Source organism: Argentina silus, assembly GCF_951799395.1.
Source record: "Argentina silus genome assembly, chromosome: 12".
Taxonomy (NCBI): Eukaryota; Metazoa; Chordata; class Actinopteri; order Argentiniformes; family Argentinidae; genus Argentina; species Argentina silus.
The window spans coordinates 10,289,950-10,310,272 of NC_139666.1; the positions used below are offsets into that span (position 1 = coordinate 10,289,950).

General features: G+C 42.9%; 1 protein-coding gene across 1 annotated transcript in view; it reads right to left on the minus strand.

Moving 5' to 3' along the window:
- The window catches only part of LOC310813243 (coiled-coil domain-containing protein 148-like), a gene marked incomplete at both ends in the record, with an annotated part of 24,354 nt that extends 4,880 nt beyond the window's left edge, over window positions 1-19,474 (minus strand). The window contains 10 exons of the mRNA XM_083682106.1: window positions 108-248; window positions 8,544-8,750; window positions 11,925-12,063; window positions 12,582-12,763; window positions 12,970-13,065; window positions 15,239-15,390; window positions 15,684-15,778; window positions 16,544-16,647; window positions 18,838-18,959; window positions 19,420-19,474. Coding sequence (XP_083538232.1) covers window positions 108-248; window positions 8,544-8,750; window positions 11,925-12,063; window positions 12,582-12,763; window positions 12,970-13,065; window positions 15,239-15,390; window positions 15,684-15,778; window positions 16,544-16,647; window positions 18,838-18,959; window positions 19,420-19,474 — 1,293 coding nt within the window. The remainder of the gene's footprint in view (window positions 1-107; window positions 249-8,543; window positions 8,751-11,924; window positions 12,064-12,581; window positions 12,764-12,969; window positions 13,066-15,238; window positions 15,391-15,683; window positions 15,779-16,543; window positions 16,648-18,837; window positions 18,960-19,419) is intronic.
- Window positions 19,475-20,323: the final 849 nt, after the last annotated feature.

The following is a 20,323-nucleotide window of genomic DNA, read 5'->3' on the forward strand; positions in this document are numbered from 1 at the left end:
CCATTTAGCTGACGCTTTTATTCAAAGCAACTTACATTGCAGTGAGTGCATACATTTTTCAGTATACATAGTCCCTTATATTATATATATATATATTATGTCTTTACTTTTTCTTTCTGTCGTGACCTTAGTGCTGTGTCCTTCTCCTGTTCCCTTTTCAGTCGGTCCTCCTCTTCCTCCTGCTGCCTGGCGGCTATGGCTGCCTCCAACCTGGCCACCTCTTCCTGATGGACACGCCACTGCTGCAGCTGGACCCACACACACACACACACACACACACACACACACACGCACATGCACATAGGTTAGTGTTAATCAGAGGCTGTCTCTCTGGACCAAATCACAGCGGCAGATTTCCAGCTGCGTCCTAGTCACAAGGTATGGTGTGAACGTGAAGGGAGGTGTTGAACCAGCCCCTCACAGCACATCTGTGTTAGAATACCTCAGGACAACACTGCACACCACCAGAAGCACGGTAAACACTAGCCCACAGTGCAGTGTAACCCTTAATGCCCTGCCCCCCCACAACAATTATTAATCAACAACATACTGCAACATAGTCTGCACACACATGCGCACGCACGCACGCACGCACACACACACACACATTAATGTGTGGCCCTCATCACCTGATCACACACACACAACCGAACACACACACACCACCAGACAACACTAACCCACAGTGCGGTGTAACCCTTAATGCTCTACCCCCCACCATACCGCAACATCGTCTGCACACACACACACACACACACACACACACACACACACACACACACAGACACACACACACACCAGTTGTTGGGGAGTGAGTGAGTGAGTGACAGGTCGGCTATGCAGCAGGCTCCCTGCGGCTCTGCGTGCGCTGAAGTGTTGCATTCCAAACAGGCAGACAGATTCACAGATCCATCAGCACAGAGCTTAGGAAACCCCCGTAGGAGAGCCACACATTAACACAGTCTATCACACATTAGCACCAGCAACATCATCAGCCCCATCAGCCTGACTGGGAGAAGGAACCAACTTCGGCCTGTTCTGCTGTTTGGGGGGGGGAAGCTTTAGAGAGACGAACGTGCCTGTAGTTTAATCACATATGCATGAACGCTTTAGTTATGAAATTTCGTGGTTTAATTAGGCCTCCTACTTCATATTTACTTGAATGACTATTCGTCCTCATGTGAGACAGGCATCAACCTCTTCAAAGGCCCCCTTTTACTGAATTTGTTTCGATATTGACAAACCACAAACAGAACAGTTAACAGGGACATATACACTGCCAATCTGAGATGTAGCCATCTCTCTTTTCTATCCGCAAGAGAGAAGGTAGATTGCAGATCGCTAGAAAACATAGATGGAGCCCTGTGGTTGTTAGAGAACTCTGACCATGGATGTACTGTAAATGAGAAGCCTGTAGAGGTAACAACAGGTTCCGTGGGCGTCCTCCAGACTGTGTTTTTAATGAGTTTAGCTCTGTTGCTAACGTGAAACCCTCACGCCTGGTATTAGTTCTCAGTAATAACAGCTACTCTGAAATAGACCTTAGGAAGTCAACAACAGGCTTGAACAAGTGCTTCCTCCATACGGAACAGCAGATCTACTGAAACTATAATAGTTCTACACTCTAGAGTAACAGTTCTATATGGAACCAAAAAAGGTTCCATGCTTTGATACCTACAGTATAAGGCCCTCCTAAACATGCTATATAGAACTATTTTACATGAAAAGAACCATATGGGGTTCTCTAAGTGGTTCTAAAAAGATTTGCCATTTATGAATCATAGTATAGAACCTTTTTTAACCTTTTTTTAATCTGAAGAACCTTAAATGGTACTATGTTGTAGATAATTTCTTTGGTGTATTTTTAACTAGTAGAGGTAGTAGCCTAGCTTCAGGGAGAATCCAGGAAATGTCACATTGTCAAACTACAACATATATCATATATCACAACATATCTCATATGTTAAAAACTTCAAGAAACCTCAAAGGTGAGTAGCCACCCCCCGGACCAGCCACCCCAACAAAACAAATGCATGAACTTGACCACAGATGTAATACGCTTAGAATCAAACAATAACCAACATCACAGGTACATCGGTTACATGTACCACAATTCCCTAGTAACAGAAGGGAGCAATGTAACAAGATTGTGGTTAATTGTGAATTCCAGTTCTTTATGTTGCAATACCTCACTAATATCTCTACCTGTAATGTTGGTGCTTGTTTGATTCTAACTGTATTACTTATGTGCTCATGTTTATCTGACATCCCAACTTCAAACAGGGGCGTTGCGAGGAATGAGAAAGGCAGAACAGTTCCAATATCAACTTTTTGGTGAAACAGGTTTGCAAATAGCACAACCTTGATGAAATGGTTCTAGAAGTTACTGTGTTGCACCACAATGGTGCCATAAAGAACCCCTAAGAACAATCTAATTTCCATTTTTGTTCTAAGAGTGTAGTGATGATGACTGAGATATTCAAGATAAAGTAGATGTTGAAGGATTGTTGCACATGTATAGGTAAAGGTAGAACACTGTGTAGATTTACCTATGTCAACACAGTAGATTACATGTTTAGTACATGGTATCTGTGTTGAAAACAGCCATACAAAGTCTACTTTGAACCTTTGAACCTGATATGAACCTTTGCAAATAAAAATAAAATAAAAAAGTATTTACAGTACATATTGTTTCAGAGAGGTGCTCCATACATCAATGAACACTGACAAACACACAAACTCAACAATAGTGTGTGTGTGTGTGTGTGTGTGTGTGTGTGTGTGTGTGTGTGTGTGTGTGTGTGTGTGTGTGATTGTGTTAAAACAATTTCAGCCAACTGAGCCTTTTTTACCCATCTAAGTGTTAGATTTCTCATTCCCTTCTTTGAAGTTACTAAATATACAATATGAAAACAAAAAAGTGACAGTGCCTATCATGGCCACCTGAGATCCTAAACAAATGTTCCTTCATCTTCACATCGCTCTTGAGTGAACACTGCCACATCAGTTTGCACTGATTTTGTTTCTCTTGCTTTCTTAGAGCTGGATGAAAATGCATCTTTTGAGAGAACAAGAGAAATAATATGCTCATTACATTCAGTCTACGACAATTCGTCACGAGAATCTCATTTCCTGGAATTGGGCTACAGTACATACGTTTCTCACCCCCAAATGAAGACAAAATCTGCAAATGTCAGAATGACAAAAGAACATCTGCCTTGTGTCTCTGCAGGCCCAGCAGCCCTTGTTGATATCATTCTAAGACTGCTCTGTATTCCTAGCCCTGCTGATGAGGGGATAGATAGGTGCAATAATAGGTTCATTTTTTAGTTCACTCAGTGACAGATGAACCAATGCATGACCAGAAATGGCCTGTGCATACAATTATTATTTTTGTACATTTTTTTTTTTTTTTACAGCAACAGTTCCTAACCCTGTACAAGCCAACTCTCTTTTTACTGTAACATTAGAGAAAAGGTGAGGTGACTTATGGAAAATACTTTGTGTGCACTTCAAGATACCCCTAAACCACTACATCACTCACTATGAAACACTGTACCACACTCCTGGCCATTATTACGCTCATCTCCATGGATACATGAATGAATGGTGTCAGTCTACCACATCATTCTATACATTGATAATATAATATATGCCATTTAGCTGACACTTTTATCCAAAGCGACTTACATTGCAGTGAGTTCATACATTTCAGTATATATGGTCCCAGAAGGAATCAAACCCACAACCTAAGCGTTGTTAGCGCCACGCTCTACCAACTGAGCCACAGAGTGGCAAACTGAACCACATGGCAAACTGAACAGAGTTGCCAATTGTGTAGCTAGCTGCTATGAGAGTTGAAAAAAATACAGTTATCCCATTTTATAGAGACGCTAACTCCCATGTGAGATCAATGGGACTCAGATGAGTATTTAATCCTGGCAGCTGAAGCACCTTGTGTGGCCCACGCGGTCTTACCCACTGTTAACCTCTCTAACTAACCGTCCATCAGGCTTTCACAGCAGGTTCTCTGTACTGAGCCGCACACACACACACACACACACACACACACACACACACACACACACACACACACACACACACACACACACACACACACACACACACACACACACACACACACACACACACACACACACACACACACACACACACACAAGGTTAGCGGAGGAGAAAATACACAGAAACACCTGGACACAAGTTAATTTATAACTAGGGTGTTGCTACTGCCAAGTATTCCAGAGACCAGGGACTGCTCTTCCCCTCTCTCCATTTCCCCTTCTCCTTTCATCTCTTTATTTCTCTGTCTCTCTCTGTTTCTCTGTCTCCCCCCTCTATCTCTTTGTCTTTCCCTCTCCCCCTCTCTCTCTCTCTCTCACAGCATCTGGTCTTAAAGGAATTTATTTTCATCTCAGTGTACAATATAAATGGTTCATTAGCTGTGTTCAGCACACATAGGGAGCCACATCTGTGGGAGACAACATGAGAAAAACATGAAGAAAAACATGGATGAGGGCAGAAAGTAACCATGGCAATGTGGGACAAAAAAAGTATGAATCAAAGGATGTCATCAACAGGTCAACAGTATCTGCTGCTCACACATGGAATGAGATATCTTGGTTCAGAACGGTGATGTCTATATTAAACTTCAGGATTAACTAGCAACAATAACCCCACAGCAGTCCAATCTGCAAGATAATAACAACAGCTGTAATACAATTAATGCCATCCCTGTGCAGACATACAGTAACAGACTTCATATTAGTCTTTCCCTAGGGGAGCTCCACCTAGTTCCCTCCACACAGCCATCTGTGATGCCTGATCCAGGGAATGTGACCTACCAGAACCTGCCCCAGCACGAAGCACTGGCCTGGGGGAAGACTTGCCCTTCAGAGCATCATGGGGGTCAGCCTGGTATTCTGGCGCTCCTCCCATTGCACTCCATAATAGCCCCCAGAGGAGAGCCTAGTGGGTTAACAGCTATAGGACATAGTGTAGCTCCTAATGAGGCTAGTAGTGGCCCAGCATCGGCACTTCACTCATCCCCACAGGCTCCAGGCTTTTAGGCTGGCACAGAGGGGATCTTGGGGAACCTCAAGGGCCTCTGCGTTGTCTCTGTGTGTACCTCAACACTCGTGAAATGGTTGGAGCTATATTTAGCAACAACGTGCATTGTTGTGTTCATAGTCCCTTGCAGTCTTGCACTCTGAAGTCCTCCATATTTAAGTCTACACCAAGGGGCAATACAATGGCGAGAGCAGCCTAGGCTACATGGTAAATATGGACAAGAGCTCGGTGACCTTCCTCTTCCTTTCAATGGTAGGCTATTTTAGATGATGTCCACTCATATAACTCCTGCTTAATCAAACACATTTCTTGTGTTGTCGGTATACAGTAGCAAGCCTAATACTAATAATCATCCTTTGCAAAGCTTGCCAGATAGCTAACAGAGTTAATGTGGTCTACTGGCACAGGGAATGTCTGTAAAACTGTAACAATACAGAAATAAATAATATTTGTTACAGAATATTGGCTTGTTCACAATTAAATATACATACTGACATACACAAAATACTGAAGCTAGAATCAGGAAATTAGGCTATGAAACATGTAGGTAGCTGTAAGTTAACATGCTGTATACAGGGAAACACCATTTACACAAAATTAACATTACACTTTTTAGGATAAGATTAGATAAGATAAGACTTTTTAGGAAAAGTATCTACCAGCAATATTGTCCCTCAGGCTTACAAGGGCTCATATTCAGTTACTCAAATAAGAACTGATGTATTTACAGACATATATTTGTCAAGACTATAGCCTAACATAGATGAATATATGTATATGAGAAGATCATTAATCACAGTTTGCTTTTCAGCTTAACAACACGCTGCTTAACAAAATATACATCAACGGTGCCACCCAAGGGTTGTGAGAGTTCCAAATTTGATCTGCAGCTGGGAGCTCCGCGTGTACCCTGCGCACAATAGCGGGACACCCCTTCAGTGGCGAAAATGACGTCACACAGCAGCAATGCAGAGACCATGCAGAAACCTTCAAGAGGGCAATAGAGGGTGGGTATACCAACAGTTCCCTTCAAATTATGATACAATACAACATAGTTGGAATTGTGCACCACACATACTATTCATGCCAAACCCATGAATTTGGATTGATATTAATAGAATGAAAAAATGGCTGCAAAATAATATAAAATCATTCCTCTTGCAAGGAATATAAGAACACTCTGCAGGCAGTAAACAAGCCTATGCATGAGAGCCAAGAGTGATGATGACTTAGAATCACACTTCAGGTCACCTACACCATTTCATTCCAACAGTGCCAGCAACAATACAGCACATCAAGCTGCTTTTCCAAGACCTTTACAACACCATGTAATGAAATGAGAGTGCAGAGGAAGAGTTGATTTTATGATGAATGAATAAATCATTGTTCATCCAGCGGAGTCACAGGAAACAGACACCAGCTGCAGAAACAAAGCCAAAGAAGAGGCAGACAGAATGGAGGGAGAATCTATCTTCTCCTCCGGACAGATGGCTGCGCAGAGATGATAAAGCCTCTGGAGTCTGGAGATATTTGGCAAGAATCGAAAAGAAATGGCAAGAAATTTTCAATTCTTGATTTGGAATTGTGGAATTGGAACTCATCTGGACTGACCTCTAAAAAATATGGTGGATTGACCAAACATGAAAAAGATGAATGCATTTCCTCTACTGTTTGTACACAAGATGTTGGGGAGTTACTGATATTGTTGACACACTGAGATGACCATCCTGATTAAAGGCTGGAGCACTGAGTCTGTAAACATGTCTAGTCTACGAGGGTCCAGGACATATCAGGTCAACGTTTCATATGTAAACATGTAAAGAAGACAAATGTGCAAAAATCTACATGAAAGCCACCCATGTGTACATTTACAAAGCAAAGAAAAACAGGAATGCCACCCATGTGTAAACATGTACAAAACCAACGCTCTCAGTGGAACCCACCGTGTGCACCATGACCCATTTCAGCAGGTCAGAGTTTGTACATCAGAGTACCTTGTTATCTTATCAGTAAACAGGGACACTCAAATGACAAATCTCACAGCCCCATGACAAGCCTCAGCCTGATGGGCCCCAGAGGAACAGACAGTTGTTATTCATCAGCTCATTGACAAGGAAACCTAATTATGACATGCTGCTCCAGTAGGGGATGTTTTTTCCTGTGCGTAGCTTGTTTTCTGAGCGAACCAAACATTTCCTCAGAGATGGCTACATCATGTTTGTGAAGACAATGCTGTCCTTATTAGCTTGTTTGCATTCACACCCCGTCCCAAGTGGCAGGCTTAACCGTGAAACACTGGCAGGCTGGCGCAGGAAGTTCTAGTAATAAATATGCTAAGGCTGCCTCCTCAGTGAGAATCTGGCCTAGAGAGGAGTCCGACAGTACAGTAGCACGGCTCCAGATCTATACTCTGTCCTCTGTCCAAAAACTAGGTGGCGGTATCATTTAAATATGTCAATATTGACTCAGACATCATTAACTCAGATCGTAATTTTGAAACCCATTTGAAGAATGTGATTAAAACATCTTGACACAGAGGCTAATGCATACTTTTATTACTAGCAGGCTTGTCTGGTCTACCAAAGAAAGCTATTGGTCGACTGTAAATTATACTGAACGCAGCAGTCCTGGCAAAGACCAGACGGAGAGCACAAATGACACTAGTTTTAAAGCCTCTGCACTGGATAACTGTTAGTTTTAGAATTTATTTGAAGATGTTTTTGTTAGTTTATGCACCATTTGTATGGTCATACACCCCACTACGTGTCAGACATGAGTGTAAGGTGGATACCCAATAGATCCCTCAGGTCCTCTGGCACTGGCCTTTCAATTATTCTGAAGCCTCAGACCAAGAGGCACTGAGGGGCTGCTTTAGTTCGTATGTCCCCAGCCTCTGGCACAGCCTGCCACAGAACCTGAGGGAAGGCAGATACTGTGGACATTTAAAAAAACAAACATAAAACATACCTTTTTGTCTTGCTTTTACTTGCTTTTAGTCTTTTAGTCATTCAGTTCTTTTAGCTAATCCTTTCTTTTCTTTTTTCTCTTAATTACCATACATTAGCCTCTCCAGTCCTCACTTGTTCTCTGCTTCTACTGTTTTAAACTCCCATGACTGTTATTATACTTGTTGTCCTCTTATGTTTTGTCTTGTTGTCTTTTAACAGTTTTATTCACGTTCCTGTAAAGCTCTCTGTGTTGCATCCGTGTAGAAAATGCGCTCTATAAATAAAGTGTGATTTGATTTGACTTGAATGTGGCCTCAGATCTGTGAAGGAGAGTGAAGGAGGCCAGATGGGAGGGAGTCAGGGGACGATGGTGGAGGAAGAAATCGGAGGACAGGCTCATTGTAATTCATGGAATGGAATAAGGAACTGGCATCAAACTCTACACTTGAACAGAACAATACCATAGTCGGATAGACTGTTAGTGTACATGTACAGCAGTCAACCGACCTTCTCTCTGAGACGGGTGCAGACGTTGTGCTGGTGCTGGCGGTCTCGGTGGAGGTCCAGCTCCTCCTGGTGGGCTAGTCTGGCTTCGTCCAGGGTCACCAGGGCCTTAGCCAGCAGCTCTTCCCTGTCACGCTGCCAGCCCTGGGACACGGCACGTAGCTGGGCCTGGGTGAAGCGCTGCCAGTCGCAGCTCCGCTCATGCTCCATCTACAGCCACACACACGGCACATCCATGACACAAAGGGTATAGCTGTTGAGCTCACATGGTGTATGATTATGGTAATGGCGGAGCTATGTGTGTCAACGTTGTTTTGTATGTCTTGTTTGTATGTGAATATTTGTGTTCTGTATGTAGGACACAGACACAATTCAATAAAGTATTTTTCATCATCATTATCATTATCATCATCATCATCATCATCATCATCCTCCCCACCATCATCATCATCATCGTACTCAATACCAACATCATCACCACCGTCATCATCAACATCATAAACAATGAACAGCATTTACGGCTGTATTCTCCACTCCAGGTGGATGTACTGTAGCACAACTATAGCCAATGCTATAATCAGTGATGCAAAACACGTGTATGTCTGTGTCAAACTGTAATCATGTCTCCCTACACTAATTACACCATTAAGTGACAGAGGCATGTATATAGAGCAACAGCCAGCTCCAGCTCATATTTCTGGCTATCTCTGGATGTGTGAAATGTGAAATGGACTTGCTCCTTTCACTGCAATGTCCTGGGGGAAGGCGCTGTGCCGTTATGCATGAGGGGTGTCTGTAGCTATTTATCATTGTGTCAGCGATCACACAGAGGCAGCCTCACTTGGCTACTTCATCGGCTCTAAAGGGAAGGATATTCATCTATGGGCTAATAGTGGCTAACTGACGGTGGGAAGGCATTAGACGGCTGACTGGGTTTATTGAAAATGAGTGAGCTGACAGATCTGCCAATGAAACATACGCACCAGAGGCAGCCGAGCAAACCCTGTTTATTAAGGCTCAACTTCAGAACTTGAAGAAGATCCATCATCTTGTTTCTGTCTCTCTCTCTCTCTCTCTCTCTCTCTCTCTCTCTCTCTCTCTGACTTCTTAGCATCTTATATGTCTATGTATGTGTGTGTGTGTGTGTGTATCGTGTGTGTGTGTGCGTGCGTGCGCGTGCGTGTGTGTGTGTGTGTGTGTGTGTGTGTTAACATGGGGCTCTTAAGTGTTAGAGCACTATTAGTTCAGCTGCTGCGCTGTCAAACCCCTGCAGAGCTCCATCAACATGAGCTCCGCCATGATGGGGAAATAAAGGAAAAGGACCCGAAGCCACTCCAAAAGATTAAAGAGCATGAATTAATTCTATAAATGCCAAGAAAAATAATGGGGCATTTCTGATGAATTCTAATAGCAGATAATTGACCTCCCATACCTTGTGGTCCTCTATGGCTTAGTCAGTAGAGCATGACGCTAACACCACTGTGGGTTTGGAATCATATATACTGAAAAATGTATGCACTCACTGCAATGTAAGTCGCTTTGGATAAAAGTATCAGCTAAATGGCATATATTGTTTACCATGACATGTGATGAGGAAACCATGACCACTGGCAAACATTCACCAGTAATGTCCACCAGGGGGCAAAGCACACCCTTTTAGGACGAATCCAAGCTTCCATGTCATTGACGATAATTATCAGGTGATTATAGGTTTGAAAACACCAATGATATTCAGATATTAAGCATTTTCATGTAAACTGGGGGGGTGACAATGGCTTGAAATGCCATGGGTTGATTGGAGGTCAAGGCTGTAGAAGCAATTATTAGAAATGATCATAAGTGAACTGCCCAGATAGTCGTACATTCAGAGGGAAGGTAGGACAAGGTCAAAGTTCATCATCAACCAATCACACCGAAAAGGCCAGACTTGTCCTCTGCTTCCTTTTCAAGTGAAACATTTCTTGGGTTTGAAAAAAAACTGTGAAACTGCAATTATTTCACAAAGGGGGGATTATGTGGAACAGAGTCAAATCACTGAAAAAGCCCTTTGTCAAACGGTCCATTTCATGTGGCCATGCTTTTAAGAACACCCTAAGAGGAATCAAAAGGCAGCACAATCAAAGCAGCCCGGGCCGCCTTTCTCTTGGTTTTCGTGGGAACAAGGAGGTGGCAAACTGTTCACCACACACTGCAGGTACAGTGCACAGAGAGAATATGAAAACAGATTTATCAACAAACCTTTGAATGGACTCCTCTTCCCTGCAATAAATGAATGCTCTTGTCTTACGAAATCCTTTGCATCAGAATTTGTGGATGACTGGCAAAAGCTTATAATCATCCAGAATTCTCCTCAAAGTGAAACAATGAAGATAGAATGGGAAAGTAGATGAACAACAGACCTTAGTAAATCTAGTACACTTTTTGATACAGTTTGCTAGTTCGAAACAGAGAAAGATTGGTAAGGCATATTGGCTGCATAACAAGCAGCACTCATATGACTCATATGTTCACAGACTCACTACATACACATGGCAAATCTGCCACCAGCAGGACTCATGCAGTCCAAAAAAACGGTTCGTTTTGTGTCTAATGGAGCAAATAAAGAATGTGAAAACTGGAGAAAAAACTGTTTCACACAGTGTGGTAGTATCAAAAACATGCTTGAGGAAAAGATTCTCTTGCGGAAACGGGGGCCATACTTTTTTCCAACACAACTTTAAGAAAAACAAGTATGTACTTCATTCTAAAGTTTAGCAATCTGCTTTCGAGAACTGATTAGCACTAGCCATTGAGCCAACTTAATTATGACTAATTGCTGAATTAGGTGTAGTCGGCACTTCAATGACTCTGAATATGTCTCTGAGTAAGGCAGAGTACAGGAAATGGTACAGGGAAGGTGAATCTTTTCACACCCACTCAAAGCTGAACCGAGTCCTAGTGTAGCAACCAGCTGGAACTGATATGAGGACAGGCCTCCGGGCGGAGAGGAGCGCCCTGGCGGTTGTCATGGTGACAGTGGTGGCGAGAGGAAGGGCTGAGATGTGTCCACAGAGGGTGACATGGCACATCCTATAGCCTGCCGAGCACATCATCCGCTGTGCCTCTCTGTCTGCTACACCGCCCTGCACTACACCGGCCAGGGAGATGGAGACCCTCCAAGCTTCAAGAGGAGGAAAGTGGGAGAGAAGCAGAGGGAGAGAGTATCGTCTTGTGTGTGTGTGTGTGTGTGTGTGTGTGTGTGTGTGTGTGTGTGTGTGTGTGTGTGTGTGTGTGTGTGTGTGTGTGTGTGTGTGTGTGTGTGTGTGTGTGTGTTAAGGAGTATGATCAGTGAACACCAATCCCTTTTCTAACCAACATACAGCAGCTACTAGAGTACACACTGACCAGCTCCTGTCTGGACCTGTAGGGGAAGTGTCTCTGCAGCATGTCCATGTACAAGGCCCTTTGGTTGGGCAGGTCGTTTGGGTACTGGCCAACTGTCATCTGGAAGCGGAGATGGTCATCTGCAGGCCAGCCACAGAACCTGGAGCAGTCAGAACACAGATCCACAGGAGAGAAATATCTACATACACAATCAAACAGATTCTGAGGATGTTTGTACAATGACAACTGTCTCATTCCAGTTAGCATCGCTCCTTCCTGGCAACATCAAGATGTAGTTACAGTGGCTGTATATGAACACTGTATGAAGTTCTGAGGCTTGCAGTAGCTCCTGGGTTGTGTTTATAATCAATGGGAATATGAAATATCCAGGTACAGTATTAGCACAGCAGGCTATAGGCTATGTAATCAACCCCCTGATGTGTTTGACCTGCTAAGCATTTCGCCTCCCTTGGGGGAGATATCACTGTTTAGATGCTGTAGACCTCATGCTGAGTTTTCTTCCGTCTCTCATCGCCATCCGCCCTTTGTAAAACTAAAGCTTTGCTTTGAAGACTTAGAGCGGGTTGAGAGATTTCTATTTTATATAAGCTAAGAGAAACACAGTAGTAATGACTAGTCCTAGATGAGCTAATATTGTGATGCAGTGCAGTGTTTTACCTGTCCAAGCCTTGCAGTCGGTCTTGTACGCTCTGCAGCCTAGACTGGTACTTCTCAGATAGGGAGTGGAACTCTTGAATAAAGGAGGCTTTCAGTTCAGGATAGGGGCACTCTGAATACAATACCTCCTCTGGAACCTGGTATACACCAGCCAAACAGCCTGCAGTCTTTGTGGAACATTCCTGCAGAAGAGAATGAGTTACCTTTGAAACACTGAGAAATAGGAGTGAGATTGGGCTTGAGCATGGTGAGAGCCTTGAGACTGGTCCAAGACCTGGATGCTATGCTATATGCGACTGTAATACATGCTATATGTATAGTCAAAGGAGTTGAGTAAAGTACATACAGACCTGGGACTATGCCAGTCTAGAGAGAGAGAGAAGCCTACCTCCACTCCCAGAGAAATGGTATCTTCCTCTAAAGCCAGGAACTCTGTGTGTAGTTTTGCATTGATGGCGTTCTGCTGGTCCTTTACAAAGTTGACCTGTGAGTGTAAGGAAAAAGTCTTCAGAATATACTAAGACTCACTGAGACTGTGACCTCAAAACCTCATACAAGCCAAAAAGTTATACACAAACAAACCATTATACAACAATTATTTCAGCATCATGTTATTCTTCCTTTTCTACTCTACATCTGAGAAACATCAGTCTGCCATCCTTCTCTGACATCCATCAAAGTGCTGTATCTGATGAAAATCTGAGAACAAGAGGAAATTGGTGTCTGTGTAAGTACACAACAGATTTTAGACAGACCATGAAAATCTAATATTCCTTGTATTTTGGCTCTCCATACCTCAACTGTCTACCAAAGATTGTATCTCTTTTTATCTTCAACCTGTTGTGTATAGAGACATTTCTAATCTGAGCAATTTACTGATGGCAAGTCATTAGTGCCCGGCACTCAGGAGGAGGGGGGGGGGGGCTGTTAGCAGACTGTTAGGACAGATAAATCCCAAACCAAGCCAATTATTAGATTCATCTTCCTGCATCCACTTTTCTCATGAAACAGAAAGAAATGTGAGATAATCAAGACTGTGTTTACTATAGTTTTAACCATGCAAATCAGGTGTAAACACAGTAATCATATTAAAACATCTCATCCAGCATCACTGGGTACATTGGAGACACAGCCATTTCAGGTGATCAAATGTACCTATTAATACAGAGCGTAAAGAAGGTGTGAACATGTGACTCATACACAGCACACACAGCATTCAATCTCATAACATAACATAAAAAAGAAGTCATTTTTCCTTCTTCTAGCATTGTGACTGCCTACGGCCTCTGGTCCGAGCATTGATTACATTATCTTATGATGACTGATGGATAGGTGATTCACTTACTTAAACAAATGTATTTGTTGTAAGTTGCTTTGGATAAAGGTGTCTGCTAAATGCCATAAATGTAAATGTAAATAACATTGAATGGCCTATTACTGTGTCCATTATATGCATACGAACTGGAACTTCTTGGACTGAAGCTCGGGTGAGAAGTCTCTATAGTGAGAATTCACAACTCATTATTTCCAGGAGAAAGCACAGGGAACAGAGCTTGTGTAGAATATGAACTGTTTTGTAGCTGTTAACGAGAGCTTTCATAGAAAAGCAAATAAGAAATGTAGAAATAAAATGAGTTTCTGAGATTATTTACATTATCTCTCAATTTTTACATCCTTAGTGCAGTGCAGCACATCCTAAACTGGCCTCTAGAGATTCACCCTGTTTTATAAAAGTCAGACAAAATGGCTCTGTCTCAATTTGAACAGTCTCCCCTTCAGACCAATCCCTCTGATGCACAAATGGAGTCGTAATGAAATGCTCTAAAGGCACGGTCTTTAGCTCTGTGGGTCATTGAGAGGGAGAGAAAGAAAGAGAGAGAGAGAGAGAGAGAGGGAGAGACTTATTGTGGCCATGCTCTCAGATGGGCAGGAGCTGAAGTTTGTCCAGCCAGGGCCGGGATAAAAGAATAGAGGGGGGTGATAGGAGGAATGCCAGAGAGTGACTCACACAGAGGAGACAAAATGGCTGCCAGACTAACTCTTCATCCCCAATATGGCCCAGTTTCAAAGACAGCCCTGCTTTCTCTTAATCTCACCATTCTTTCCCTGAGCATGAAAAAGCTCCAGGAGTCAAAGGGAGAATTAACTTAAGAATTGAGGTAGGTAGAGGGGATATCTAACAAACAGCAGATTCATGGGGAGTAGTGAGTGCACTGTGAGCAAGAAGAGACTTTTGTGTGAAGGAACAGCGGTGTGTGATTTATTTCAACTCTCTGCAGGAACTGCAGAATAGGCTCTATTATTTTGGTACCTGTAGAGAATGAATGTTGTTGAGAAAATTCATAGCAGAAACTATTGTATGGACTAAAACAACATAAACAGACTCTTGCACAAACAAAGTGAAGGACTCATCCACTTTCATTTGGTATATGTAAGGTATTGGTAAAGTGCTCGAGTTTAAAGGGTAGTTCACCCAAATGACAAAATTAAAACTAATTCTCTTTCCTTGTCATCAGTCTATGGACAAGGACAAGGTGCAATACACTCTTCCAGTTTGTTTATGTAGCCACTGTCAATATCTGCTAATATTAGCATGTTCTGACTCTCCAGCAGTGGGCAGACAAGTCTCAGACAGCATATCTAAGCATGTTGTTCACCTGTTGGAGTACCTGCTCCCAGTCTGAAGGCTGAGGGAGCTGCTTCTGATGGAGTACTTCACTCAGCCTGTATTGCAGATCCTCCTTCAGTTGCCAAACAGGCTCCACCGTGGCATTCCTGAACTCCTCCCTCTCCCTCTCCACACACAGCTCTAATCAGACGCACAATGTCAGTATGGCACTCAACAAACAAGAGGGACTGATACTGATGTACGCTCACTATCTAAAGACTGAGGATGACAGAGAGAGAGACAGAGAGAGAGAGAGAGAGTGAGAGCGAGGTAGAGAGAGAGAGAGAGAGAGAGAGAGAGAGAGAGACGGACAAACATAAAGACAGAAGAGAGACAGACAGACGGACAGACATACAGACAGGAGAGAGAGAGACATGGGGAGAGACAGGGGGAGAGACAGAGGGAGAGACAGGGGAGAGAGATCCGTATACTACCATAATTTAGCAGCTCAGACAGGATATCCATGTCAGTTACACTGCCATGGCCACTTGGTCCCAGAAACCCTTGCAGCTCAGATTCAGCCTTCTCCCTATAGCATGGAAGCGGAACAGAGGGAGTTACATTAGTAAAGCCTGCTACTCTACACAGTTTGCATGCACATCCATTAGTCGCATCTGGAATATAATGGAATAGTAACTATAGAAACAAACTTTTATGCCTCCTATATCACCAGAACTAATGAATTCTCTGGTTGCGTTGGATATGCGCTAGCTTGCCGGTCGTCTTCAGAGTGGGCTCATTACAGTAGCCCACGCCTGTGTACACCATTAACCTTGGCTGGCTCAGACACAGTCATTACCCAGAGAACAGGCTGCTGCTGCACCCCAGAGCTAGCACTGCCCTTCTCACTTCACAACGCGTGACACCGCCGGGGCCGCTAGCCCTCCAATGCCTCTGCCTCATCACACCGGAAAAATAAGTGTTACATTGTCACAGTGAGCCGCCGCGGCTAGGCTTAGGCTAAGGCTAGTCCCCCCACGGTGCTTTTCTCTGCTTTTCTCTGCTTTTCTTTCTCTCTCTCTCTCTCTCTCTCTCTCTCTCTCTCTCTCTCTCTCTCTCTCTCTCTCTCTCTCTCTCTCTCTCTCTTTTGTCAAGGGGAGCCATCTCAAATTATTTTACTGGGGATTATTTTTTCTTTCCCTTTCTCACTTGCGTTCTCTTATTTTCTCTCCTTTCAGTAGCGAACAAGTTTTTTTTTTTTTGCCAGGTCTGAATGGGGTTAAGTAGAGTGGGTATGTGGTGTAATGGTTCACAGAGAATATAGAGGATAATGGGTGTGATGGGAGCCTCTTACCCAGCCTTAGCCAGCCTGCTGTATTCTCTGCTCCACACCTGTCTGTGCTGCCTAAGCAGGGAGGTCTCTTTGGTCGTCATGGCTGCACGCAGAGTCCTCTGCACCTACAAGACAGGTCCTATCTGATGACAGTGGCTAACACTGCAAAATGCGGAGGTTTTGAATAAGGAAACATTTCTTAACAAATTTTAAAAAATGGTATATTATTCTTTTTGTGAACATTTTAAAATCATTTTCATGATAAGTCCCATGGGGGGGGGGGGGGGGGGGGGAAGAACCGTATATTATTATTTTCTGATATGAGATACGATATGTGACGTATGATTTTCTGATATCATTATGACCAATGTAAACGTATGTTTGGTTGTGGTTACAATTGGGGGATAAAACTGAATAAATGCTGCGTATGAAGATAACTGGTCTACTGTTCTTCTCTGTGTGTCGTGGGAAAAAGCTCTTTACTCCGCCGTTTAGTCCTGTCAGCGCGTGTGTTCTGTCTTTGAAATATTTACTTTGAAGGGTTTATAATCGGTGGGAATTCATGTGAAAATGTTCGCTGTTGAAACACATAAAAGGGCGACACGTGGGCAATATTCAGGTGGAACATGCATAACATACATGAGCCGTGTTTCTAGTGGGAGTAGAGAGAGAGGGGGTGAGCATCTTCATCATTTATTTGCATTTCCACATTTTTCACAGCTCCCTTGGTGAAGCCCTCCATTGTCCTCTATCAGAGTGACTGTGCACAGGTCACTGGCTTGGATAATTGTACACTAGATCTCTCTCTCAAAAACAGCATTGAGGAATCTCCCTGAGGATGATAAAAACACTCCAATGTCATTAAGCTTTGTCTTATGTATTGCGAGCAGAGGTCTGGTATAGACATAAAAGACTATGATTATGCAGCAGCATATAAATTGAGATTAGAGTTAGTTAACGTGTGAGAATATACAGCTATTTGCCCAGAAAATTCCTCAATAGTCAAGAAACAATGATGGATGCAGTCATTGGCATGAATACAGTACACCCTACCACACACCTGCAGGCACAGGACACCCCACTGCTTTTCTCAAGAATGTCCCTACATGAAACAGCAGCATTTCAGTAGGCTGTGAATTCTCCTTTTTGCTGTGTGATGACCCAGAGATCTTATCAGGTTCCCTCCTGCAAAGATTTAAGACTTGCAGTAGCCAGGACCCTCCCACTCGCTTCCTCAAAAGCAGATCTGATCCCAGCCTCACGAAATCACGATCATTTATTTCCCCTCTATCACCGTTGGGAAACGCACAGAAAGACTGCCTTTCAGCGGGGCAGACGCATGCAAACACTGCCTCTCCTTATCTGGCTTATGCAGAGAGCAGAATTGGAGCGAGCCACCATGGGCAACCGTAATGAGACAGAAAAAAACTGCTGCCACAGTTTACCAATGAAAACACTGCAGGTCTACAAGCCTAATCCCCCGTCGCCCCTAGGGTTAACTTCTCACAGCGGTAGCATGCAGGAGACGAGAGACTGTGAACTTCAAACAGCTCTATGGTTGATCCCCCTGCTGACTTATGAATATTCAAACTGCCAATACAATTCTTTATGAGATTGATATTCTTGTCTTTTTTTGGGGGGTTATGTAATGTGTTGCTGTTTTATGATTGTTGATGTTTTATGATTTCTCTCCTCTGGATCATTTGTGTACTGTGTGTGTGTGTGTGTGTGTGTGTGTGTGTGTGTGTGTGTGTGTGTGTGTGTGTGTGTGTGTGTGTGTGTGTGTGTGTGTGTGTGTGTGGCAGAAGCCTGCATTCAAATGCGCGCGCACACACACACACACACACACACTGTGAACGAATGAAAGTGAACATTTAAATCAGTATAAATGTGATGTGTGACATTATAAATGTGACATTATATAAACTCCATCTTTAATATTGGACTTTTCCACATTTTGCCTCTGATATTTGTTTGACTACTTAACCGTATAATCTACTTAAAAAAACATCTGCATAAACATATGTAGTATTACTGCAATCAACCCTTTTGTAAAGCTGTTATCATCAGAGACATGATTAACGTACACCACATCCGCTTTATTGCGTGTCATTATCAGGTCAGTCACTTCCTAAAGATAAATATTAAGCAAGATATGCTGTTTGCCCTTTGCAAACACCTGTAATTATATAGGGTTGGTCAATGATTGCCCTTCCAATTCCATTGGCCTTCTACCTAATAGTTGTCCTCAGTCACCCAGAGCAATAGGATCATTAGGACTTCTCAATTGTAGATGGAAATTCAAAGAAATCTACCTTTTGCCCAATGTGTGCAGACTCCAGTCGTTTGGCCTCAACGATGGCCTGCAGTTTCTCATATTCAGCCGGTTTATACTTTGAGCTGCCAAGTCCATCCTTCATACGCAGTGCAAGTTTTTCTGTACCAACGAAAGCAAGCAACCATTGTCAGTTTGCGATCTGTGTTGGAGAAAACAATGAGCTTGTTAAGAGTGAACTGTCAATCTATTTTTCAGACACAGGTGGGCTTTTTGCTGATAACAAACAAAACCAGAGACAGTGACTCTGTTGTGGGTTGTTCATTAGGAAAGGTTCTGTCTGGGGATTATGACAGAGGAAGAGGAAACAAACTAGCCATGTCAGATGTTGCGTTCCTCAGTGGTTCAGCTGTGACTCCAGGAGACAGGTGAACAAACACAAGCCATGCTGCCTTTGACAACAGGGGATAGAAGTCCCGGTTGTTGGTTGAAAATTCAGCATCTCATCACAACAAGGACTTCAGGTCAAATTTGCTCAAGAGAGCAATGAACTATGAGGTCAGTGAGTCACGTGACACAAGTCGGCAATGATTCAGATCAGATCAGAGCCCAGCTGGCATACCTAAATCTTCACTTCTGTAGCTGGTTATGAAGGTATGCAGGTCTCTCCCACTCATAGCTGCACATCTGTTGACCAGTAAAAAAGATGTTCAAAAGGGAATTTTGTCAAGTAACATGAAGTATGAGGAATATAATGAATACAAAAACAGGGAGGTTGATCAAAGGTTGTCAGAAAGGTCAGTGCCTCACCTCCACACCTTCCCTGTGGTTGTTTTATTCAGCTTATTCTAAGGGTTCAAATGTACATTGCATAATTTAATGGAGAAAACCACTATCACACAATGTCCCCATCAACAGCCCATTCAACATCCAAGATCTGATAGATTATAGAAATAACCTCTGATTTTCTCATCACCTCTTCAAAGTTTCTGTGTCTGGGAACACTTACCGACAGATGGCATATCATGTGATCAGCCATGCTAGAATATCTCGAGGGTTTGTCTAATGTAAAATGCCCTGAGTACAGTTTGAATGAATCACCATTACCAACATTCTGGTGTGCAATACTTTACTGTAGTAAATCACATACAAATAATGTTGGTAGAACCTATTTTTACTCATCATCATCATCATCATCATCATCATCATCATCATCATCATCATCACATCACTGAGTGAAACCGTAAAATAAATGCCCTCATCAGAAGAATAAACATGTCCTTTAATCTAGAAATCAATTTTACATGGTAGGACTGAGAGACTATAGAGGCAAGAGCCATTGGGGATAATAATTAATTCTCTTCATGCATTTGATTATCTTCTTGGATGTGGTTTCTCTACGTTGTATTGGGTTTTTAATACCATCCTGACTTGTCAGCCTGGATATAGCAAGAGTGTGAAATGTGCAGCTTAATATAGCCCAACATTTCATCCATGAGTGGAATGAGAATTGACATACATGTCAT